At 35.8% G+C, this 27,724-nt stretch overlaps 1 protein-coding gene across 7 annotated transcripts in view; it reads right to left on the bottom strand.

Annotated features, from left to right (window-relative positions):
• TBC1D5 (TBC1 domain family member 5) overlaps nucleotides 1-27,724 on the bottom strand; it is a 311,133-nt gene that overhangs the window by 171,523 nt on the left and 111,886 nt on the right. For all 7 annotated transcript variants that reach the window (XM_071735549.1, XM_071735553.1, XM_071735551.1 and 4 more), the window contains one exon: nucleotides 19,051-19,173. In XM_071735549.1, coding sequence (XP_071591650.1) covers nucleotides 19,051-19,150 — 100 coding nt within the window. In that variant the 5' untranslated portion in view covers nucleotides 19,151-19,173. The remainder of the gene's footprint in view (nucleotides 1-19,050; nucleotides 19,174-27,724) is intronic.

The raw sequence follows: 27,724 nt of genomic DNA, 5'->3' as shown, positions 1-27,724 counted from the left end.
AAAATCTAGCTCTTCAACTAATAGGTTTGCCAGGAGATTGCCCCAGCCTGGCCAGGAAGCCACATGGTAGTGATACGCAGCCCTCACCTCCTAAAGGTGGGGAGGTGGTTTCATGGTGACCATGAACTGAGATTAAAAAGAAAAGGAGCAATTCTGCTTTGTTTCTTTGCTGTTCCTTATCAAGGGAGACTACTACAGCAGACTGACAGCTTGCAGCACTACTGATGGATGTCAAAGACTTCTCCTGAAAGCAAAAGCTACTCTCTTGGACCCTTTTCTGAGTGTGATTCTGTTTAGGAAAGCTGTGAAAATTGTACCACTTCCCTTTGCCCAGCATATATATGCAAAGAGGTACAGCCTGAAATCAGTCACCCACATGGCTACTGTGCTGACAGGCATGTAACTAGCTACTTGCTTTTCTGGAGTGGGATAACAAATACCATTTATGGCTAGGAAGCAACCAGAAAGAATACAAGAAGCAGCACCATTGCTGCAAATGTTAACATGGCACATGAGAAAACAAAAAGGCAGAGGAGCTACCTGCCATCCTGTGGAGAGGCTGGCATTAGTCCTGAGAGCCAGCAGCTGAACTGTGGGGTTTCAGCTCTGAGGGGAGGAAGCAGATGAGAAGCTTGAAGTAAGAAAGTTGTCAGAGAGATGCAAGCCTAGGCAATGACTGGACTTTCCTCAAATAGTAAGTTTTCAAAGCACACAAATAAGAGGTGAAGAAAATCCCAGAGGAAGCATCATGAGAAGCACCCAGTTACTACAACCCAGGACCAGGGAGAAGTACGTGGGCTCCCACAGCATTCCTGCCAACCCAGGAAGCTCCATCCCTCTGCCCACAACTTATTTTAGCACTGCTGGAAACAGCAGAAGGGCTCTGGGACATCTGTCCCGGCTGCCAGACCCTTCTCAAGCCACTCACACAATCATTTCAGTCAGATCTGTAGGACTGATAGGTTACTTTGGATTTATATCAGCATAGACTGCAGGGTAATCTGTCAAATCAGTTAGAAATAAAATCCTGAGCACATCTACTGAAAAGACACATTTTTAATAATGTAACTACATAACACATTTTAGCAGCATTACATGCACAAAAAAAATAAATGCAGAGAGATAACCAATGGTTTATTAAACCATCAACATAGTATCTTAGAAGTGCATATGATTTTTACTTCCTTTATCAATCATTCATAACACAACAGAAAGCACATTCTTTCATTCCTTAACAAATCTATTATGTGAATGATTTTGAAAAAAGCAGCTTAGTCTCTGGGTAAAGTATAAAGTCTCTGGGTAAAACTTAAAGCAGATGTTCCACCAGTAGCAGAGTCTAGAGGTAAGACAATTCAAAGTACTTGGCAAACTTGATCAATATGGTATGAAAAAAACCCCAACAACCTGAAAATAAACAACACTGCCACATGAACAGTTTCCTCAACTCTGAAAGGGATGTTCCTGCTGTTAGTGGAACAGCTCTTATCCTAATCAAATTAACAACATAGAAGGAATCTGCTTTAGGAAGGAACACCTAATCTTAAAGCTGGCTATCTTGGCTTTTTGCAATGCAGCCAGGCAGCCCTAGACTCCTTATTTCAGGCTATCATTAGGGCTGCTAATTCTCAGAATGTACTGTGCATCCAGAAGACCCGTATGTCAGAGACCACGCAATGGAGCAGTATCCTCCATTTTTAATAAATTTCTCTGATTAATAAAAAAAAAAAAAAGGTATATTTTTTATATTCACTGAAGAATATAAAAGAATAGTGACCTAGAGTAAAAAGTTAAACTGCAAAATCAAAATATGCCAAAGGATAAAGGAAACAATAGACTTAAATCAAAATTATTTTAAATCAAGTGCTTGCTAATTTGGAGAATACAAACCACATACTAGGCTGCTGAAAAAGCAGATGCATTTTGTGAAAGATGGATCTGGAAAAATTTGAAGAGCTATACATTAGCAGCAAATTCTAGATGTCTGAGATGAAAGCCCACAAGCTGTATCAGCATATAAAAACATATCAAATTGACAGCCAGAACATCAAGACACTTCTATTTACTACAGTGCAAGGTAGTCTGTTGAACACTGGTCCCTCTGTTGTAGATACTGAGAATGAAACACACCACAAAACATTTCTGTAGATAGATATGTACTCCATCATGGGACAGATTCCTGTTGTCCACCTTTGCCCTCCTGTGAGGAGGATAAAGAGTGTCAGTCCCTGATGGCACTTCAGAATGGAACTAAGGGTTTGATTACAAAGCACTTGGAGATACAGGAATAAGTCTTGAAAAATGCAAATCAGACAAGTATGACTAGGTTGATGATTTAGTTTACCCAATAACAGCGTAAATGTTAAGGAGTTGGCAATTTTTCTATACAGTTATCCCAGTCCTCCAAGACAGAAAATGGCCAATATCTTTTAGCCAAAAAGAATACAGTCTGGGCGAAGATTAAAAATGTCACCCAGCATGAGAGAGCACCAGCTTTCTGACTTTGGATTTTTTGCCAATTACTACTGAAGGAAAATGTAAAAAGGAATGTTTCACGTACACAACTCATATTAAACCACAAGAAAAAAAAATCTGGAAAGCAACAGAACAGTCACAAAGGATTACTGTTAGAAATTCTAAAATAGTTTCACTTTTCTTCCTATTTCACCTTCCAAATTTGGGATATGGCCGTGATTTGCTGTGCTGCCTGACAGGTATGGTACCTCACTGTCCAACTTGGAGCAGAGAAAAAGCTTTGGTACAGAAACATTAACTCTTCCATACTAGACCTCTGCATTTTCAGGAGGCTTAACACTGTTAACTTCCAATATTGCATCCAGATGGCACAGACCTTGAAGGGATGTGAAAGAAAAGGGTTTGCACAGGGTCCATAGCATGGTATTAAGAGACATAGCGGTGCAGAATTTACACACATACTATGGGAGCAAAATTCAACACAATAGCTCTCTTACTCAAGCATGGGAATTACTTGGGAAAGTTCTGTATGCTGTGACTGCAGGTTGTAAGACAGAGCAAGAAAGAATATATATGTCTGAACAAGTTTTCCATTCCCTCTCCTTGGAATGGTAGTGAATAAAGTCGACGAAAATTACAGCATGTGAATAGTAGTGTAATTACTGAATAGTTCTCCACATAATTATGTAAAACAGATGTATCCATAAGTTAATGTAGCCATTTTCTTTTTTTGAAACAGAATTTTTATGCCATCCATCAGTCACCCCAAAACACAAACCTTGACTTAAGTATTTTTTCATTTGGTCTGTAACGTAAGCAATGCATGTGAGTAGAAATAAAGGTTTAATGAAACAAAATAACTGTTCCACTAGGGAAAACGAATTTTGCCCAAAGAAAAAAACTAATGTAAATAAGTGGAGACTTGACTATTTGATAAATGTAGCCCCAAAGGTTGTATGTTTACTGACAGAATATAAATATTGTAAGTGATGTAGATTTTTTTTATTTGACTAAAAACATTCATTGCTTTCTAAATACAATAATATTCTTTCCTTTCACACTGTGAGGTCTCATTTCTTTTACAGCAACACACAACCAATTACCTAACAAAAATGTTTACATTAATCACAGTGACTCTGTATTTTACTTTTTATTCTGCCAATTTTATTTTTGCTTAGAACTGAACTCCCTCAGGCATTCTTTCATGGCAACTGTTAATTTCTATCAGTGGTAAAGTTCCCTTAAGCTTCTTTTAACATCTACTGGACATGACCTCATAAAATTTAATGCCATTCATTAACCCTAAGCACTTAACTTTACACAGGCATCTGACTTCTCAGTGCATGAGAAATCCAAGTGGGAACCATTTGAGAGATACAAATTACAAATCATTTCAGTAGTAGAAAGCACAGCAATGAACAATATTAACGGGTGAATCAAGACCGGAGCAAAAGTAGGGTTCTTGTGATGCTTTCTATCTAGAATTAAATATTTATACGAACAAGGAAGAGGTTGCAGTGTGATTGTTTTGGCTTGTCAGTGGACTGAAATTCAGATCTGAGGCTGGATGCCAGGTTTTTAACACTGTCTGCAGCAGATACGTTGTGCTGTCATCTTGTCTCAGGTGCCCAGTAGCCTTCAGGCATTTCAGAGGAGCACAGGTGCTCAGACCACCTTATGTTCAGCAAAGGCCACACACCAGCAAGACTGGGATAAGCCAGAAGGAGCAGTTTCTTTGAAGTGCTCCTCCCTTTTTACTGCAAGAGCCTTGCCTAGGTTTAGATTTAGTGTGGTTGTTCTGATTTTGGTTATGTACCAAGAAAGCTTTCGGAGGGACAGCACTGTTTTTATTTTCCCTGAGATGCACAGATGGGTGATGTCTGCTTAACTCATTTAACCATATTTCCCAGTGGCTTAACACATGTTGGAGAAAATGTGGAAAATTCTAAAGGTGAATGAAAAAAAATACTTAGCAGCAATTTTCTGGCTTCTCTTGGGCCATCCAAGACCATTCCTTTTGGTGAGTGGAAACTGAGTGACAGCCTGTCAAGGTCCTGACTGTAAAAAGGGCACATTGTTGCGGGGGGATGCTAAAAAAAAAAAAAAAAAAAAAAAAGGCACTAATTTTTATTTCTGTTGGCTCAAGAGATATCTAAGCATCCTCTGTGAGAAAGGACAGTGCTATGCAGCTACAAACATGGTCCACCAGAGCTCCTGATAGCAATCTGCTTATTCAGCTCTGCTAAGAAAAATCCCCTCCCCTATTCTGTACACAGGGATCACTTTTTTATTGGTGTCACAGGCTGTTACATTCTGGGTTAAGCAGCTGCTGCTGCTAGAGCAGGGATCATCTAAACATTTCTATACAAATTACACAAGGTAGCTATAAATTGCTCCTCAAGAACTCACATGAGATTTGATGCTGATGTCTCTAAGTGCTACAATCTTATTTATTTTTATGCAGCAAAAAGAACCGGTTTTCAGAACTAAGCAGTAGCTCCTGAATTTACAGATCTTTACTGAGAAATATATTCTCTGCTACTCTATAAATCTAAACAGATGCAAGTCACTTTACTCAAGCTTTATTTCCTCAGAAAGGTATCTCTAAGCAAAAGGAAGGTATTACAGAATTGAGGCTTTCACATGTGAACAACTGATCTCTGATACCAGCTCCATCTCATTTCTCAGAATGACTATTTTAGCTATAAATGACACATAACAAAAACCTACAGTCAATCCACACTTCCTACTATTGAAAATGTTTTTGCATCTTGCCTGCCAGTGGTCCAAGATCACTTTAGCATAATTACAGCGTGATGCAACATCAGTTAAGTGTGCATCAGTTGGAAAAGTTTTTATTGCCTAATGGCAGGGAATGGTAATAAAGCAGATGTACACCACACCACATGACAATGGCAACCAATTGGTCTGTATTTGGCACAGCAAAGTATTAATGTTTTATAAACACAAAGTGCGTTATATACTTTTCTAACAATGTGGATGTAAATCTCGGCACAGCATAAACACTTCTGCTGATCAACATAAAGATACTGCTGCGATAGGTACTTTGAAGTTGCAGATAAGAGCTCAGGCTGTAAGATGCCAACAGAAATGGAAGTTTAAAAAGAATGACTGCCAGACTCTTCAATGTAGTAGCACTTGTGGGACTTACTGTAAAACAAATAGCAATTACCTTCAATGCAGAATGTATTTACAAAATTAAATATACTGGTGCATATACCTGTCCTGGTTTTTAAACCGTGACAATACCAAAACTCACAACTCAGTTTTCCACTTCTGAAGCAAACTTTAAAATCTGTAAATTCTGGGGAAAACAACCCCCAAAATAATATTTTGCTGAAGGCCACCTAATATGCAGTGTCCAGATAGGTATAGAGGCGCATGCACGAACTCAACTACTCCAATAATACACATGCAAACACTACAAACTTAGTGTGAGGGCATCTACCCTGTAGACAATTCAATCAATCTCTCAAGTGACACCCACACGTGCCTGCACACACAAAAGCAGATGTGGCATTAAGATTTACAAAGTTATTGAAACTTTTAACAAGTAAAACGCATCTTTACTTAGCTACACCAGAATGAGGAATAAAGGGGTTTACATATGTTCCAATTCTAAACCTATCAATCAAACCCATGTTATTCCTTTGGGAGCTTATTTACATGCATATTTATCAGCCTCACATGCTAATTCCCTGCTGTTTTATGCCTGCGAGGCATGTTTATGAGTCATAATTGTTGATCTCATTTGATGTATTTCACTGAAGTAAGACATTATTCAGTTATGTGGCCTAATGTCAATGAATTACGATGACCTGATCTTCGAAACGCAACTTGCTCTTTCATTTTTATTAGAGTATAACTTATGCAGAAGAAGAAATACAATAAAATGGAAGATTACATGCTTTTGTAGTCATTTTACTTAAACATCCTATTTTTGAAACACTCCTCCCTACCTCTAGGTAAAGTTTTTGAAGTACAACTCATAAACACCAAATGAAAATACTTTTTGCCTGAAATCAGTACTTCCGAGAGTAGGACTTTTATAGGTGTTTTTGTTTTGTTTTTAAGCAGCCAAAAGACAGACCTTTGGAGTATTGACATATGGTTTGGAAAAGGAAAAAAAGCCCAAACTCAACCCAAAGCCCTCAAATTGTGCTTCGCCTTAACTTCACCAACATTAAGATCAAATACAGGCTTAGGAGCAACTGATGAACTCAACTCACTGGAGTAGAGTTACAATCTCCAAACTGACTCTATCACTGTTGATGCAGAATACTGCCACTTTATGAAGAGAAAATCACTTTATGGTCAAAGAACAAACCTAAGCTGGGCAACAATTATAAGGTGTGGAAACTTCACTGTGGTGGTTTGGATTGAGCCATCAATGGCACCTTGGTGGCAAGCCAGAAGGGACACTGGCAGGTGGCTGGACATGGTACTGACACAATTCTGCTTCTTTCACAAAGACCTCTGCCAGCTTTCCAACAGCTGAAGTAATCCTTTAAGGCTGTAATCACTTTGTGTTCTGATTAATAAAATCTCTCAATAATTATGTGGTTTTTTCCTATTGTGATTAGAGCATGAAGGAATCAAATAAAAATGACTGGGCATTTTTATTCTCTTGCAGCAAGGACTTGGAATCATTATAGTAAGCACTCACATGGCAGGTGCTGTAGTGTAAGTGGCTCCTTATGCTAGGCTGCAAGATTACCACTGTACATGTAATTTACTACATGATTTTCAGATGTCACCACTTCCTACCCTAGGACTCAGTATCGTTTTAATGCAATTATTATAATTTTGCAACATATATCAAAAGTAACTATCACTTGATAATTTATTTCAGCTTCAACAAAATCAGAAGTAGCTAACTTCCGTATTTCAGATTTGAATTCATCTTTATGCATTAATCTAAAAACCCACTTCGGCATGTTCAAAAGTTTCAAAGTTGCTGCTCTGAGCTATAGCTATAGCTTTAGCACAGAACAAAGTATTATGCAAAAAAAAACCAACAAAAAAACCCACAAAAAACTGTCTTTACCCGAGTAATGCAAATGCCAGATACTAAGTGTAGGCTCACTTTTCCATAGGAATCTCAAACTGAATCTGACAGATATGAGTAACTGTATTTGAAATCACAGAATACTTGCAAGTATCCTCCTAAATTTGAAATATCTAGGAGTTATAGTATCATAAATATCATATTAATTCAAAGACAAAAAAATCTGCAGTAACTTTTTCATGTCCAGAATTAAATCAGTGTTTTTCATTTATAGCTGCTTTTACAATTTTTTTTTTCCCTGAAAACATTAAATGTATAAGAAGCCACAGACCATTTAATCAGGCTTTATATGCTACTAAAAAAAAAGAATATGATATGTTTACTTACATGGTATTTTTCCAAATCAGAAATTTGTTTCTCATAGAAGTATGCTACAACCCATATTCTTAAGAAAAGTTATAATCTTCACTTAAACAAGTAGCTATTCTAGCAGCAGAGTTATAAAAGTGTAACTTCAGTTCATGCAAATGCTGCAACTAAAACAGTCATGTGTTCATCATAAGTATAAATGTATAAAATAAACTATAAAATATGCATATAAATAAATCAATTTTATATAAATTTTATATAAATTATAAAATACAGTAAATTTAATCCTGCAGAAAAATGTCTATTTTAATACCAGAACTTTTTAAACGAAGTTTGCACTGGTTATAGTTACAACAACTCAGAAAAAGAATGAGAGTAAAAGCTGATTTACATCCTGTCTTTCTTTCAAATTCAAGCAAGCAAAAGATACAAACTTGTCTGACAGGCTACTTATTTTACATTTTAAAAATTTTTATAATAGCTACAGTTCTTCTGCTAATAAAATCTCCATCTTAGGGTAACTGAGCACTTTGTGACCACCTAGCTATGGTTATTCAGAATGGAGCTTTCTAAACTTTTGCAAAGGAGTATTTTCTTCCATACTTCAATAGGGAATGAACCAATATTGGGTCACAGAAGTTTGGAGGTGGCCCTGTGGCTCAATATGCTTCTTTCTTCCATTAAGGTAACATCTGCTCTGGCCACCAGTCAGCAAATCAAATTTGATGAGAATTCACCTGAGTGCAAAGTAGAAAAGCCCACTAATGGACAGATTTATGTTCCCTTGCTCCACCCTTCAAATATTTCAAATGAAAAGTAAATAAAAACAACAGTGCTATCTTCAGCTATTAAAACTAGCACAGAGAAAATGTGCCCCACTATAATGAAACTTAAAAATTTTCACATTACTGAAAACTTATTTTTACATGTATAAAATGAGAACTCTGTCTCTTCAACTGCACTTAGTAATGAAACACTATACAGTTTATTTTTCCTAAGATGAAATAATTGATTCCATTATAAATCAAATTTCTCAGAAGAAAAGAATTATCACCACTATAAAAGCGTTATCTGGATTAAGTTTGTGCTTTTTAAATTCTGTGAAGATCAAGAATAATAATCTGAAATAGGATATAAAAATTTTAGTGGAGAAATTTATCATATAGGCTACTTGCTACCATTTTGCTTATATGGTCCCAGTTGCACTAATCTGAATTGAAGTTGTTAAAAAATTTGAGTGCAGCCTATCCCTGAGTTTATGCATTATTGTTTATCACTCTAGTACCCAAGCAGAAGCATTTAATTTCTAGTTCCTTCTACAAAATTAAGATTTTTAACAGAAGGCAATTAGAGTACGTTTGGCTTTTTTTAAGTAAACAGTTTACTTACATTAATTTTTATTTTTAACCTTCCAACCTACTTTGCATGAAATATTTGAGAAAGGTATTCAGTTTACCTCTACAGTAGCTGCAGGTTAAAAAATAGAAGGTACCACTGTACTCACTGATTTGCAAGGTACAGCTCCTAGTATCTATTATGTTATCATAATGACAGAGCAAAAGCAGTACGTAGCATTTTAAAAAAAAAATCTCTTGAGAAGTTATAGTATTTTCCCTCTTCTTAAGACAGGAGGAGCTGGCAATACTGAGACAGAAGAAATATAGAAGCACAAGAAAAACAACTTTGCTAAGTATTTCATTAAGTGGGAGTATCACTCCTTAAACTTATGGCCAAACCATATTTTAACAGTAACACCCATATATATTTGTACTGAGCAACTGCTTACCAATATATAGGGAAGAGTTTAACATATTCAAAACATTTAAACTTTATTTGATTATTCATAATACTGAAAAGATGATGATGATGTTCTGCATCTTGCACAACATTTTTCATTTTCCTCACCAAAAATACTTTTCACTGAAATTTCTAGGCTGAAAAGCTAAAAAATAAACATCCCAAGTTTCGCTTTCCTTTTTAAACAGATCCATCCACGGAGCACAAACTGTGTCATAACCCTGTGTGATTTTCATAAATAGTGAAAATAAATCTAATTTGCTGTATCCTTCTGTGTCATTTGTACTGCAGTTGAAACATTAATAGCCACATGATTACTGCTGCAGTGATCTAAATACCTAACATGATAAAAAAGCTGAACAGGGAGACTTATGAAGAACTAAAAGATATTCTAGATCTGACAGAAGTGTTCAATCTTGTCGTAGAGAGTGTGTGTATAAGTGTATCAATACAAATTCCAAGCTTAAAATATTTAGAAACAAACCCCAGCAGTAGTACCCTAACACAAAGCAAGATTTAAACATAGGCTCACATACATCCAGTTGAAACCTGATGTTCCTCAGCCAGTATTGGTTAAACTTGGGTTAGTTTGCTGTTCTGTTGACTGTGGAAAAAGACAGATGAAAGCTGAGAGGCTATGCCCATTTCTTCCACTCCATTTTAGCACTAAATTTTGTTTAGGGGTAAGGGCTGTTCTCCCATTCTCCTGTATATTTAGCCTTTTTTCCCCAATTATTGTGTATCTTATGAGTAAAATGAAGACCAGGACTTTTAAGAGTCAGTTTTATGCACTCTGCCTCTGTGTGGCCAAATCTCAACATGAAATAGTTGAAATCTGAACTGCCAAAATTAAGGAATTCCTAGTAAATAACCACAATTCAGTTACCTTGGTCTAAACTACTGCTTCCCTTAGACAATAAGGGCACGCAGGCTTGTTCCCTTTACAGTCACTTGGAACCTATCCATTAATTTTAATAGGATCAGGTCTCTGACTTTTTCGGCATCAAAGAAACACCTTTCACAGTCATTTTGCTATAAATAATTAAAGCTGATTAGTAATAATAAGGTGCCTTAACCAAAAAGGTAAACAGTGGAGACAGTTATTATCAAAGTAAGAAAAGAGAATTAAAATAACCTGCAATGCTTTTGTATGTGCAATTCATCAGAAAATGTTGTAGAACAAAAACAAATGTTGGCTCATTCCAGAGGTTCTTTGTCATCATTAACATGTTCAGGTTTTCACAGCTGAATTGCTGTACTTTGAAAAGATTTTCATGAAAGGAAACTCAAATTCTATGTTTAAACAAAGCTGTCAGGTTACCAAGATTCATATAAGATTCACATTTGCTTGTATGTCCGGAAAATGTTTTCTCCTTTTAAAAAATCTTCTAGGTTAAAAGTATTATTATTCCTGTACTCCCCATTTGTAAACAACAGAAAACAAGCTTCCGTTAAGCACCACATATTTACTTATTTATTTATTTGCTATTGCAAAGCTGAAACCAGCAGCTAGAAATATCTGTTCCAAAGCAGAGGTGAAACTACATGGTATGGATATTTTACTTCATTACTAGTTCTGTTCCTCAAATTGATACAAATAGCCTCCTTCTGTTTCTGTCTGTCTGCCTGCCTGATGAGTGGAGCTAATTGTCAGAGCTGGGGAGATCTCCTATACCTAAACAGAAGATATGCAGTTTGTAACCTGTTTAATTTGCCTTATGTCCTGGATGGCCCTCAGTATGTTGTTCATTAAAGTATCAGCTGTTTCAGTTGCAGCAGTGGCAACCTAAGCATAGGCCTATTTTTCTTTGTTAAAAGGCCAGATTGTCAATAAATAATACACATCTAGCTAGATAATTTCCTACTAGTTAAAAAACATGCATGATGATATTTCTCCCCCTTCCACAACTCTTAGTGTTTACACATCCAAAGAGGACAAGGATAGGGGTACCCAAGCAGACTCAAGAATAAGGCTTATTAGTAAATTAGAAGCCTAAAATGGAAGCTTTGCAGTATCACTTGGCACATAAATGAGAGTAGGTTGAACCCTCCTCTTTTTGAAATAGGGAATTCCAGATCCTTACATATTTCCACACATATGAAAGACAGGAAAGATCTCACCTATCTTGACATATTTGTGTTATACAGAGCAATCAGTTTCTAATACAACCAAATCTGTAGCAGTTAAACTCTTTCAAAATGTATTAACACACATTTAATCTCAGATACATGAGCTAGCTGCACACAATTCACAGACTGCTTTGTAAATCACAATCTTCTTCTATGTCAGGACAGAAGTGAACTCAAACATTTAATTATTATCCTGTACCAATCATGCTGGCCTCAGCTAGAATTCTGATTTGCTAGTCTTTTATTATACATACACAAGTACAGTCAAACTTGTACAGTTCAATTTTTTTAAATTAAGAGAATATGCCTTTTCCATATGTAGGAGATATATCCATTTAACATAATTTGATCATCGCCTAGAAACCCTTAATATGTGAGATGTTTATGGGTAGTAACCTTCCTATAATATTTTTTTTATCAAGTCTGAGGGAAATATTCAAAGGATTATTCCAGTCTCCTTGTTAGCTTCTGTATTACTTCTAATAGCATGCTAGTTTCAACATACTCTTAATTACATTTAGAGGTTGTATTTAAAAAGATTATTCTATTTTAATTTTGTTGTGCAGTCAGTTACTACAGGTAAAATGGATATTTCTGCTTGGTATTTTAAGCTTCTCTAAGAATGTAAAATTTAGTTAAAAAACCCCAACCTTTTTCATTCAACTTGCATAATTTCATTTTATACTGCATTTTTATAATATAAGTATACTAGGAAGTGATGTGACAGCCAGCTAGATGAGTTTTAACCTGGACCTGGGAAAAGCTATGAAAAGAACAGAAAGAAACACCACAATTACCCCTCCCCAAAGTAGGGTCACAAGGAGTTATTAGGAAATAATATGATGCTGAAGAGTGACTTAAGCCAGTATCTGGAAAGAATCTGGAAAGAACAGGAAACTCTCAGCTGAGATGACTGAACCAAGGTAGACTGCCAATGTCATTGGTGAAAATGGTCTTATTTTACACCAATTTAGAGTAGAACTTCCAAAATTAACATTTTATATTTCTTTCAGATCAGCAGCTACTGCTGTCCAAAAGACCTTCTCTAATACCTATCTAATCATCCACTGAAGGCAATTTTCTTGCATGATTTTTGTGCCAGTTACCCATGCCACAGTATAACCTCAAACCAGAGGAGGTTATGCACAACTTACATGAAGCCACACACACACACAAAAATGGAACCACCAATCCTTAAGAGGAAAGTCCAGTTCTGGAAGCTGGTAACTGCCCAAGGCTGCATCAGTTATTCACATTTGCTCCCACAGCTGAAATAAATTAAAATACTCCTGCAGTTCCTGAACATGACTTTGCAGCAAGGCACTGAAACCAAAGGGCCCACAACTGCCAAATTTCTAAGGGCGTGTCAGCACCAGCACAAATGCAGTCTTTAAAGGAAAAAATTGTACTGTGTGCTGACAACTTTCAACTAACTTTGTATTAAATATATATACTTTGAAACATGCCCAGCTTCTTCATTAACCGATCTCCTAATAACAATGTATTTCTAATATGGTGAAGAGACAAGAAAAAGAAGAGTTGCATGGAAGGCACGAGTGACAGGCTGAGTTAGCTCAAGACATAGTGTGTTCTTCAAATAGCCTTTGTCATTACAATCCTGTTGCTGCTCAATTAAAAGCAAGCTAAACAGCAGTTATTATTAATAAATGAATATTAAAATGCTTGTTATGTTTGCATATGGTGTTTGAAGATGTAAAAACTTATCTTGCTTTTATTCATCTAATACAAAGCAAAGCAGTCTGAAGATACACCTTTCTCCTCTCGTATACCTGTGCCTGCATTTGGAAAAGTCAAGGGCTCTGGATGAGCATCACTAGCAACCATGAAGCTGGTCAGGCACACTGAAACTTTCTGTCTGAAGAGAAAAACTCACTAACAAAGGACACAGTGTATTCTCAGGGCCTGGTGCAAACCCTAGCACGAAATCCCACAGATGTTAAGAGCAATTACTACCCTCTCCATCTCATGTTCCAATATAATGCAGAGGTTCTCTGTTCCAGTCTTGTCCTTTTAATGAAAACACAAAGTAGCATGCATATTTAAAAGGACTCTTAAAAACACAATGCTGGATTTCATGCACATGTGCCTCCCTGTACGTAGCATGAAAAAACACATTACATGACACAAATGACATCATATACTGAAAAATTTTTGATAAGAAAGTAGTAAGGCTTCAAGACCCCACAATATTTGCATTTTTAGTTGCTTCTACGTGCGAATGTACTTCTCACACAGAGAGATGTTGACCTCTTTGATTGTTTATTTTAAATGTAATCACAGAAATTATCTCTAAAACCAGAGAAAGATGAATGCCATACAGAGCCCTCTGCATCAGGATTGTCTCCCTGACTGAAGGGTGATGTAAGGGCAAACCCCCCCCACTTTTAACAATGAAGAACTACTGACTAGAAGATACTTTGTGAGCAAAAATTCACTTGAGCCCAGAACAAATGTGAAAGGATGTACCCAAGACCATAACAGCCCCACATCAACTACACTTAAGATTTGGGGAAATTATTTGATAGCGCATGGATACTCTTAGATCCAGAGAATGTGGGATTATTAAGTCATTCCCCTCTGTTTTCTACAAGTTTTTGTATCACTGATATAAAACCAAGTATCTCAAAGTCCATGTAAGGTATATTTTTACATGGTAATATTTCTCAGTGATCTGGGTTATGATATTAACACCAGAACACCAAAATTCTCCAAAAACAAGCAATGGAAACACACAGCATGCAGTCAACATGGAAATAGGAATGTTCTCTTATCATGGCTCTTAGTTTTTCATAGCAGCTTTGAGAATCAGGAAGGATGGAATGGTAAATAAGTATGAAGTGGGCAACTGATCAATCTCAATTGGATTAATTTCAGTAACACACTCCAATAGTTACCTTTGTCCTTCCACCTACATCATCCTTCTCTGTCCTCACCACCAGCTATAGCCTTTGGACATGAAATATGCCCCCTTCAAACTCCAAATCCAAAACACTCAGACCCATTAAATGTTTCCCCTTTTCTTCTATTAAGAACAAAGAACACATTACATTTTTCTATGTGAAGTATGCTATTAAATAATAGCTTGTGCACTAATTAAAGCAAATATAATTGTGAGAACACACTGACATTGTTAAAGTAAATTACCCAATTCGTTAATAGTTTCATTTCAAGTGACCTTAATTGTATTAATTGTGATATTCAGCAAATTAAATTGAAGAGTATTAAATGCATTGTTCCAGTCTGTCCTTAGAGGATCAACCTTCTCATTTCCTCAATGAAATGGGAATACTACCTACTATACTCTCCAAAACGTCTGTCATAATTCGGTGAATGCTGTAACTTTGAGTAAAAATTTATAGCAGTTCAGAAACAGTTAACCTAGTTTGTAGGTTATAATGTAATGTAACCTGTAATAATAAGTGTAATATATGTAATATAGTTGTAATATAAACCTGAAGCCTTCAAAAATGAAAAAAATAGTTTCTCAGATCCAATACACAGTTAGAAGAACAAAGTTTCTGAAATTTCTCTTCATATATTCAGGGTTTATAAAGTGTCTGACAAAGACAAAGTAAAATAAATCCATTCTCTGATAATAAATTCACAGATAGAGATCCAATTTCAGAGGGAATAATTAAAAAAATATTGTTAGAACAAAATAAGCAATATAATGAAGATTCTTATACCAGAAACTGTAGCAAAATACTAGCAACTTGCCATAGTCAAAAGTAAAGATAACAATGCATATATACATAAATGTATGTGGATAACAGATCCAAAATATCTAATCCAAAATTAAAATTTCTTAAAACTCCTGAAATCTTCCATTTAAAGTATAAGATTGCAGAAGTGAGAATCTCTGCTATGAATTTCTTACCAACTATTAAAAACGCTATTTTAAAAAATAGCATATCCATATGAGTGCATATATGCAATGCATATTTTTCTATCTTTAAAAAAAAATAAAAATCAGCCACAAGCCACATAGGCCAAACCAACCATGAGAAAATGACTGAAATACTAAATTATCTGTTAGGTTTTTTTAATATTTCACAGGAACAGGATAAAGATCTTGACTGTCAATTAGTTAACAGCCTATCCTGAATTTTTTAAACTTGCAACGAAGCACATTCTCATGATTCATCATAACTCAGGATCTGAAGTTCCTCAGTTACATGCAAGCTGGAGTGCTATGAATGCCCAGTTCTTTCTCCAAGACACCTACCTCATCTGTAGTGCTCTATTTTTATTTGTTCAGCTAGGTAATTGTCTTCTGCCTAACATTTGCAACATTAATCCTTGCAGCTGTTCCTGGTGAACCATGCTTTATTAATTCTCAAACGACTTCTCCAAAATCTCAAGAATGCTTTGAATTGTATTGTGCTAATAACCCTGTCCCAAAGAAACCACATTTTCTTGCTGTAAGTTCAGTGAGGTTTTAATAAAAGCACTAAGTGCTACTAGACTCAATCAATATATCTCTAGAATCCCATCCAACATATCTTTCTAATCCTGGCAGCAAATGAACAAAAAGTAGTGTATGCATGCAGTTTTCCAGAAAACAACACTTAACAGCAATCCATGCATTTCTGGGATTTCTTTCACTTTATGAAAATGCCTGTGTGAGCATTTCAATATTACAGCTGAATATGGCATCTCCTGTTTCTCCATCATTTTTGGTATCAGTTGCACTTACTAGATATACAGTACTTCATGTAGATCAGCAAATCTGACTAGCTCTACAATAAAATATTTATTTTCAGCATTCATCAGTGACATGTTTTATTTTTATTATACCATCTCAGGGAAGACTATCACTTTGTATCCAAGGTAATACTTCAAGAATTCAGCACAGCTTCAAAAAACAATTCACATGTCCTGATGCTCTACAACACTGCATGGAAAATCTCTGACTGTTGGACCACCTCTCCACCATATTTTTGTGATACATGATACAGAAGACTTTAAAATACACATTATCTTTAAGGAAATTCTGTATCATGCCTAAAACTTGAGGCCAAGTTAAGAACCCTTGTCTTGAAATATTCTTGTGAAAACAATGACCAAAAGACTGCATGGAGAGTAATGACTGTATATTTTGATGCCAAAGACCTGCCACCATCTAACCTAAGCGCACGCTTTATTCAAAATGAAATATTAAAACTTCAAAGATTTATTTTGGATAGATAAAAGTTTCAAATTAAAATGCAGTATGTGTTTCTCAGTTAAAAAAACTAAGAAGATGAAATGGATGCTTTATATAAAATATTTACATAGATAGAACATAAAAAATGTACCATAGTTGGTAACCTTCGTGACACGGGGAACCGTGTATTTACATATCTTTATCTTCGCATGTGCGTATGTGTGTGTTGTGTATATATTTTTAACAGTTGACAGCTGTTTTAGAGCATACAGAGATGCCAAGCTGAATGAGGGTCTTGATTACTTCAAGATTAGCTATCTAAAGTTTCTATTCATTTTAAGTGTTGTTAGTGCGAAGAGTCATTAGTCACTTCCTTGTCTCATAGAACATCAGCATACATTTACATTGTTAATGAACATTTGGGGTAAATGAATTAATGGCACTTTTAAACATCAATTCAATACTAATAACTTTGTATGTCATAGAAATGTTAAGGTTGGGATAAAAATGAGAAACCTTTTCAGTCAAGGTAACTAATCGCTTCTGGGCACAATAAAGGGTGAAATTAATTTACAGTGTTTTTTAACGGGGTGAAAATCTTGGCTTTTTCCTGAAACATGGTTGAGAGAATTACCAGTATTCTTAAAAGGAAAAAAAAAAATCAGAAGAAAATGCTTATCTCCTTCTTGATTGGGGGAGACTAGAAGCAAGCTTTATTTCCTCTGGAAAATGGTTAATATTTTAGGTTTTTGCAAAAAGATTATTTTCAAATTTCTAAAAATATGTAGAGAAACGCATTTAGTTTATGAAACTAAAATGGCTCCATATTGTTAAGATGTCAAATATAATAGAGGAGGAACACTGACCTAGAAAAACCTATTCTGTTTAATCGTCAGGTTTTAAAATACTTCCCCTAGATGTTAATTTTCATTTTCTAACAGTGAAAAAGCTTCATAAACCAATGAAGAAAAAAAATGAAAAAAAATTAGCTCAAAGGGACAATGAAGTTTTACCAATATATTTTAAATTAAAATGCCAGGTTCTTATAAACTGAAGTAATAAACCTGACTAAGCAAAACTTGACATAGATTTTTTAATAAGCACCAGTAAACAGAAGATTTATAGACACATACACCCACACATGGTAGTTGATCTGGGTGGGGGACTTAGGAAATGTGACAAAGTTGTTTCAACTCTGTAATTTAAAATAAATTTTTTATTTTGCCCTCCTGGTACATGTGTTCAATGACTGGAAAATTACAGGTAGTTAAGGTGCCACTGTGTATAACTGGGTACTTGAGGAATGTTTTCATGACAAGGACGAAATTTCTCATTAAGCTTATCACTTTCTTCGAACCAACTATACTGTCACTACTAGCAAATAAGTAGAAAAGACAAGCAACACAGACATCCATTGCATTATGCAAGCAGTTTGTTCTCACTGTTCATTAAAGTCTTCCAAATACTCTATTTCATTAATTTACTTTAGGTTATGAAATAATTTCTAGTTTTAGAGACTGTTCATTCTATGTCAACTTGCAGGGTTTTTCCAGGTAAGAATATAGGTGGAGTCAAAAAAAAAAAGAAAAAAAAAAAAGAGAGAAAACCCAGCCTTTGTTTAATCTCATGCAGAATAACATACTGACCTTTACTGTAGGTCAGTAAAAAAAACAAAAAACCAAAAACCAGTAAAAAAAACCAAAGCAAAACAACCCAAAACCAAAAAAACAACCAGAATAAAATCCCCAAACCAAAGCAATGTAGAAGTGACCATGCTTGACACCGTAACACAAAGCCATACTGCATTTCAATATTCTTATGCTGAAGTCAATGTTTGGTTTATGATTAAAAAAAGGATGGCAGTGCATCAAACATTTGGTTGATGTTTCTGCCTGTAACTAAAAGCTGTCTTTTTGTGGTTTTCATTGGTGTCAGTGTGCTATACACACTCTAAAATGTCCTTTAAGTTGCCCTGTTCAACTTCATTGAGAGAATTTAACAAATCATGACAGGTTCAGTTATCACAACACACTTATATAAGGTTTCTAGGAATAAAGTCAAAGTACAGAAATACAAAACTCACCTTCCCCTGGCTTGTTCAAATAACTCTGCAAGGGATCAATGCCTATTTCTTGTTCATCTGTTTGCAAAGGGTGATTGGTTTCAGACACAGAATGATACATGTTGGCAACCAAAGGGTATTTATCTGGAGAAAAAGAAAAACAGAGAAACCAAGACTTTAGTGTTGCTTTATTTTTAGTGTTTCTTATTTTTAAATCAGAGATTTCCTCATTTTCTGGGCATAAGATTACCATTAGACATCCAATAGCAGAACAGCAGTATTTCCATTCAAATGTTCACAGAATCACAGTGGTTGGAAGGGACCTTGAGAGATCTGAGTCCAACCTCCCTGTCAGAACATGATCACCCACAGCAGGTCACACAGGAACACCTCCCGGTGGGTTTTGAATGTCTCCAGAGAAGGAGACTCCACAACCTCCCTGGGCAGCCTGTTCCGTGCTCTGTCACCCTCAACGATGAAAAAGCTTTTCCTTATGTTTACACAGAACCTCCTATGCTCCAAGTTGCAGCTGTTACCCCTTGTCCTATCATTGCTCATCACTGCAAAGAGCCTGGCTCCATCTTCCTGACACTCACCCTTTACATATTTATAAACATTAATGAGGTTGCCTCTCAGTCTCCTCTTCTTCAAGCTAAAGAAATCCATTTTCCTCAGCCTTTCCTCATAAGGGGAAATTGTATTCTCCGGAGTCAAAAAAATTGTTATAATACCTCCAACTATCACACTGCATGTAAAATTCCAAGTATGGCCCAAGAGAGATGGCAGACTGGGGCAGGAGCACATTTCCTTGCTTTTTCTAGCTTCCTCACCTCATCTTTTAATCTGATTCCAGGGAGAACTGATGCTAGTCCTTCAGGACATTGAAGGTTACAGAGCAAAGCTGAGGTGAGACTCATCTTTATTGCTCTTCTGGGCTCAGTACCTCTCATCCTAGAAAAACTTCCTTTTAACCTTTACTTTTTCAGAAATCATAGGTGAAGTGTAAGATGACAGGAGAGAGGGATACAAAAACACGTGAAAAAGAGATAATGAGACAATGCTAACAGGTGTGATGGGTGATTTTGTTTTTATCAAGATTTATATTAGCTTTCTAGAAAGATGATGTTAAAGAAGCATTTGAAGAAACATAATGGGCTAGGTAGTAAACATTTACAAAATTCTTCCAAAAACAAAGTACGAAATGGAGAAAGACAAAACCATATAATTAATATTATTTTTAAACCTTAATGAAAAATGTAGGAATTAACTTAAAGAAAAACATTTATAAACTTGCTAGCCACCCAAATAGTGTTTCAATGTCTAATTGCAGCCTTATCACTACATGATAGAGAGATATTTGTAAGTACCTTAAATAAATTTAAAACCTCGAAGAACTTACTTATTAAAAAAAAACCCAACCAACCAACAACAACAAAAAAACAAGCAAACAATCAAAAAAACCCCAACAACTTTGCTGAAAGAGACATTTACAATTTTCTTCTGCTGGAATATTATTTGCTACTCCTGTTCTCTTTGCTGTAACATTGTAAATTCATTTCTATGGACCTGTTGATTTTGCCTACAGAAAAATTACAAGCTTAACTGATACTGTGCTGGAAGAGTTTAACTTCTTATTTTTATGGTCCAATGACACTGCTCTATGATCTGACCAAGGCACAGTTTTAGTGCCTTTCAAACTGAGAACCAGGCACAAAATTCCTTTACCAACCTTTATAGTTTTAGAAGCTACCTCTTAGTAAAGATGGAATATGCTTCAGAGTTATGTTGTCTTTCATCAATAACATGTATGAAATTAGCTCTAGTAAGGTTGTTCTATATTCTTCTGTTCTGTATCCACCTTCTCTCCTTTTTTTTTTTTTTTATACTTCCCCAATGCCGTGCCTTTACAACATATAAGAGCTGTAATTTACTTTACAGACGGTTAGAGCAGTTTTAAACAGCTGAACAGATTTACTTTTGATACTTGCACAGTGATTTAATCAGTTACTACTGTTTGTTTACGGATAAATTTGATTAGTGCTAACAAAAATATCACTACCTATTAGTCTTGTCACTCCTTAGTCCAAGCAATTTTCTTTACAGTTTTATACTTAAGTTCTTTTCAGCTCTTCTAAAAAGAGCGAAGAGAACTATTAAAAAATTACGATTACACTTGGGATCTTACTCTGAGAGAGATTAATTCTTTATAGGTTTGTGGTTGATTTGTAATGGCCTATAACATACTGTTCATGTTAAATAAGATGTGATTTAAAAACATTCTGAATGTGAAACAATAAAAATGTTACGAAAATCTGAAATTCAATTATCAGATTAGAATACAAGACTAGGTACTGGTGATCTAGTTAAACTCTAATATCTCAGTAAAAGCTAAAGGTGACTACTTTATCTAGTCCTACATTTCAATCTTTTTTTTTCTTGCTCCAAAGACGAAGGACTAAAAAACCTGAAGACCTGGCACCCTTCCCAGCACTGGGAGTTTGTCTATTCTTTAATATACTTGTACAAATAATTAAGGCTGCATATGAAACAGTTATCTAGTTAGTGGAACTAAAAGAGACACTAACCAACACATGGGCACAAGGAAGGCAGGCAGATAAATTCCTTATCTGGCTACTTTTGTTAGGTAGGCAAGGAAGGGAGCCCTCATGTGCCATTAGAAGAGCTGCAGGGGCATGGCCTGATGCAGGGCTCAGCTGCTCTGACCAGCCCCCAGCCAGGACAGCATCACAGGTCAGCACAGGCTCAGTGAATCCAGGCTGCTTCCCAGCACCACTGAAGGAGCTTGGCAGTGTATCTGTGACCTGTCAGCCTGGGTTCTCAATGGAAGACACCAAAAATCCCTTGGGTTGTGGATTCCAACACAGAGCTCCACTGGATGTTAAAAAGGACTCTGTAAAGATAATTCCTTACAGCTTATCAGTGCTTCTCCCTGTGACCTCCTCCACATTCCGTAGGTGATAAAATACCAAGCTGTTTCCATTAGGAAAAACTTAAATTATATTTACTAACATCTACCTTACCAACAACCTTTTTCTACACAGCAGGGATCAACACTTGTCGTTTAAAATAGTCTGATTTGACATACCCATTCTAATTCAAAGAACTTTTCATATTCTCAATGAGTACTTAGCTTCAAATTCTGCTGCTTCCTTTTCACATGAGGAGATTTGTGCACCTGAGCGTTTAAAAGCTTTTTCCCCTCTATTTTAGCTGCTCTAACACTTGATATTATTTCTACCACCTCTTGCCAGAAATTAGTCTGTCTTGCACAGCCATGCCTTCATAAGCATTTTCATTCTTCCTGTATAAAAAAATGTGAGTTTGGAATGCTTAAAAAAGTAGTATTTAAAAAATTCAAAATGAAAACCACTTCACTAGACTGTCAGTGGCAACAGCCTAAACTAACCCATACCTAACTCATACCTTAACCCTAATCTTCCATTAATACACATAAACTATATCTATCTAGAAATAGAAGACAAAGATAAAAGTCTAAGTGATATAAACTTCTATTATTAGCTGAACTACCAATGTTGCACAAAATGTCTGGACCAGACTTGAGCAAAACAGAGCAAAAACTTAGGACCAGGGAAGAATACTTTACAAATTCCAGCACTTGCTACACTCTTGCTCTCTGCCATCCTCTTACCCCTAATGATCAAGTGAAAAAGCAGAACATTTTATGCATGAAGAAAGGGCAAAGAGAACCCACCAACTTTGATGAACAAGCTGAATAATGTTGTTTAATCATGGAGATGCTAAAAAGAAAAATCAGCTCCTATCAGTACCAGCAAAGCTACTGGAATACGATATTTCTGAAAACTACCAAAGGGTATCAAAGTATTTAAATAATACTTTGCATTTGTTCTATTAGACTGTATCAGCCACCTTCTCCAAATTGTCTTTGGGTCTTTATTTCAAGCCATATAGCACAGTTTACAATTTTAATTACTTAAATTGACGACAAGGAGAGGAAATACTTGTTTAGCTAAGTGATAAATTAGCTGCCCTGGGAAGTAAAATTGATTAAAATGACCTGACTAAAAGCAAACGTCTGATATGGCAATGATCTTATGCATGTTTTGTTAAGTTTGACAGCACCGTGTTATGAGGGTTCATGACTCTGCCCCTCATTTCAGTTTATGAAGCAATCATGCGTGTTAGCACAGAACAGTCAGGGTTTTCCAGAATCCGAAAATGTTTTCAAGTCGATAAGGAATTAAGTATTAGGAGAATAAAAATGCATTGTATTTATGTAAAGCAAGGAAGTATGGATTACTTGCAAATAATCTAGAAGCGGTTCTAGACCCTGTCGGTTTTTTTGGTTGTGGTTTTTTTGTTTAGTTGGTTTTGGTTTGGTTTTTTACATTTTTTTTTAAAAATTTTGTTGGTTTGGTTTTTGCTGTTTTTTGTTTGCTTGCTTGTTTCCCCACTGGCCATATCTCCTGGTCTTTAAATTATTCCTCCTAAACTAGCAAAGTAATCAATCAATCAATCATGCTTTCTCTGAATAGAGGGCTGAGCAGGAGTCAGTGCTGAGTATGAACTTTGAAAAATTAGGACCATTTGATATGTTTCAAGCTGCTTCAGCCTTTTTCCTAAAGCACTCACTAATAGGCAATTTTGAAATTTTTATTCCAATCTGTAATTGTGTTGTTCTTTGCTATGAGATCAATTTTTACATCTTCTGTTCTCCATCACTTGAGCACTACTCAGCCACTTCCACAGCCCCCACTCACAGAAGAAACAGTGCCTTAGGAGGAAGAGAAGTCAGAAGAGAAGTGCACAGTTTGACAAACTTGGGATAGCATAAAGCAAGACTGTTTCTTTTCTAAAATGTATGAGATTATGTATCATTAAAATAGAATGATGCAAACATAAAAATGGTCTGATATAGTAAAGCAGATTAACATTAACATCAGCTGGGGTCCAGAACAGAACAAACAGGATCATGCCACTGATGGACAGGTTAACAGCCAGTGAGTCTGATGATCATGAAATGCAATTAATTTTGTCCCATTTAATAACATTTCCTGCATTTTAACTTCCGTCTGTCTGATCTTTAATATAAAAACAAGAGTTACATTGGACTTTAAATAAGTTAATTAAGTATTAAAATCAATCATGTGAAAGTCTTAATATTTAATATTGTTAGATTGTATATCAAAGTGGTTTTATTATTTATTTACTCCAAACCTTTCCAGAATACTTCATGTGGCAACAGGGGGTCTGTATCTCACAAGATAAATGCATTTACAATGCCAAATAAATTATATATAAAAGCATTTGTCTTAATACATGTCATTCAATATTAAATATCACCCATTGGTACCACCCTGAAACCCTAATCCATTTTTACCAACTGCACATTTGTATTATTCAAATGTTGTCTATTAAATAGTTGTCTCAAGAGCCACAGTAAAGGAATACATACCTAAGAACAATTATCATAGGAGCTTTAAAGCACTGTCTACAGATTCAACCCTACAATTTTCATGTCTTACCAGTACTTAAACATGCAAGGTATAAATTCAGTAATGAATTAAAATCTCAGGGATAAGAAACAATACAAATAGCCTGGGACTATGACAATGTATTCTCCTGATAACTCACATGATAGTTAATACCTTTTTTATGGTAGAAGTTAAAAAAAAAAAAAAAAAAACCAAACAAAACCCACAAAACTTTATCAAAAGAAAAAAAACTTTATATTGTCTTAATATGGAAGATAGGAAATCTTTCACATATTTGTTATAAGCAGAGAAAAAGTTCATGCAGTTAGTTGCTGGCTTAGTTTTCTTGATGTTACAAGACTCTAAAATACGCTAATTTGACTGAGAAAGACAAACGTGACTAAAGCACAGAGGACTGAAACCCTTATGCAGTGCTGACCACTCTGTAGAATATCCACAGCCCCCTGCCAAAACTTTTTCCCAAGACCTAATACGGTTAATAATGACATTTGCACCATTCATGGTGCAACAACATCTCTCTTCTGCATTGGAAAGGTTAACAACAAAAGTGTCAACAACATCAGTCATCTTAAGTTCCTAGTATTACAGTTATGTGTTCAGTAGGTTTTGATTACAAACAAAAACAAACAAAAAGCCCCAACCAACCAAATAACCAAACTAGGTGAGACAACAACCAAAACCAGTCTCAACTTTGTGGTTTGAGTTTCCTATAAAAACCATACCCTGCACCCTCAACACAAAACTAGACACATTTTTAATGCAGGGTTATGTGACAGCTCCACAATGAGGTTGTTAAGAGAACACAGTTTTGGTCTAGCTTTGATTCGGAACAAGAAAACCCTAAAAAGATCCAAAGTCACCAGCTAAATGTAGCCCATGCCCTAAAAAATCCTCCTGTCCTCAAGAGCTAGATGGTTAGCAGCTGATGTGAAAATGTTACATTGCTGTATTGTCACTGTACTCCCTTTTCAACAGAAAGAGAAAGGTTCTTGGTAGAAGTGAAGGGAGGTGGCATGGCAGGGCTTGATTACTGTGGTCAGAGATCCACATGTTCTCACACATGATCAATCTTATAGCTTAACTGGCATAAAAAGTAAGATTTGATGGAAGAAATTCTACTGCTGTCATTACTGAATGTCAGCCAAAAGAGTGAGCCTTGTAAACAGAGGTTATCTGTACTTACTCTGAAACTGAAAACATAAAAAGATGAACAATTAAGAGCCCAGACACTATAATCTTGATGTAAGACTGGAAGAAACTGAATGTTTTACTTTAATGAAAGGAAGAGAAGGAAAGGAAAAATGAAATAAGATTTAAAATCTTTACCTCATTTAACTATGAACCCTTTTTTTACACTAATCTGAAAGTGCTGAAAACTCTATTAGAATCCGAACAATTGGAAACCCATTAAATGAAATAAATTATATAAAAAAAAATAAAAAATCTACCTGGTTACAAAACAATTCAACACGGTTTAAATTAAAGCTTTGTCCTTCCAAAGATAATTAAGAGACAAAAGTAGTTTACAGCTGTTTATGGTATGGAGGCGACTGCTTTTAAGTATTTAAGAGTTTTACTTTCAGGAACACACAGGCACCATGCTATGCTACAAACTTTATGTTTTAGTAATACATGTGTAACTCAAAGGGCCAAAGAATGTCAAGACTGAAAGAAATCATCAAAACAATGAACTGGAAAAAATGGCAGCTTAGCCTGCAGCCTTTCCCAAAATGATAGTAACTAGCTTAGACACTAAAAGTGTATTCAATGAAATAAGTTTCTAGGATATCACAGCTTTAAAGCAGTGAGCAATTAATCTAGGATTCAGCCTTTATTCTTTCACTATTTTTAGAAAACGGTATCCTACAGGGGTTGACAGAATTTTTATAGAAACACCAGCATGTTCATGCACACACAGAGGCATTTACATCAAATATTTCTCTTCCAGTTTTCTCTTCCAGAGGCGCAGATGCTAAAGCAGCATGGTCTCATGCTGAGGCATGAGGAAAGTTGGTGTAAGCCCCGTTTGCTAAGGAAAAAGGACAATTTTATAGGTACTTTCAAAGGAGCAGAGGAAGATAGAATTGGTTTCATATCTTTCAATGAAGTCTCTACATAATGTTAAGAACCATAACTGATATTCACTTCTGGGATCCAATCCTTTAGAGTGAATTCAAATGAGCACAGTTGCAGAGGAAGACTGGGTGCAAGAGGAAAGGAAAGACAAGGTGCTATCTGGAATCTAATTCAGCTGCAGAGTAAAGAATGCAAATTGCAAGGCTTTCCCATTCTACCAAGGCTTCTACCAACAGGAGCAGAGGCTAACTTTAGTATGTCTAAAAGTCATAGTAAGAGGAAAAAAAGCTTCAGATTAGGGCCACCCCTGACAAAAAAATATGCTGGAAGTTCTCATGTGGTCTCCCTCTCACACCCAAATGCTCACTCTCAAGACATACTCTATATAAGGCACAGTATTCATGTCAGGTACTGCTTGTTCAAATTGCTGCTTTCTCTTCAGCCTTGCCACATGAGAAGTAACAAAAGCAGGGTGCTTAGGGACCACTCTAGGGGCTCAGTATTGCTGTAAAATATTTATTCCCATCTAGAATGTAGGCATTTCAAACAGCAGTACCTAGATTAAAATGAAATAAAATAAAATATCTCAAGCAAATGAACCCCCTAGGACTTGGAAAAACAAGGTATAAAAGAACCCTGCTAACCTCAGCAAGTAGTTGACTGCATGAAAGCCCTCTGATATCAACACTGTTTTGAGCAACATTTTATTCTTTTGTTTTGGTTTGTTTTTTTAAGTAGGAACACATTCCTATATTCTGTGCTACTAAAAAGATGACAAAGTAGGTTCTTCCTTTGTCAGTGAACATTAATGCTCAACACATCCTCCTGCATCACATTTGCTTCTGATGTTCAGAAACTCAGTAGTTAACTCCTGCCAGGATTAGTAATATTAGATATGGTGGAAAATTATAGTGCAATACTCTTATGTCTGCAATAATTTGATGTCCTAATGTAGTGTTATCTGTTACAGTCCATTTTCTTATCCCTTCCCACTCTTGTATTTTCCATTCCAAGTTTTGAACAACTGGATGAAATATTCTAAGCTTCCCTGTACATGGACATCAAAGTGGTCTTGTTGAAGTCTTCAGACAGAGAAGCTGGGCAGGCAAGGCCAGTGTAGCATA

Source organism: Heliangelus exortis, chromosome 2 (assembly GCF_036169615.1).
Source record: "Heliangelus exortis chromosome 2, bHelExo1.hap1, whole genome shotgun sequence".
In the NCBI taxonomy this organism is placed as follows: Eukaryota; Metazoa; Chordata; class Aves; order Apodiformes; family Trochilidae; genus Heliangelus; species Heliangelus exortis.
Note: the sequence above shows the minus strand (reverse complement) of the source record. Positions and strands in the feature narration are given on the sequence as shown.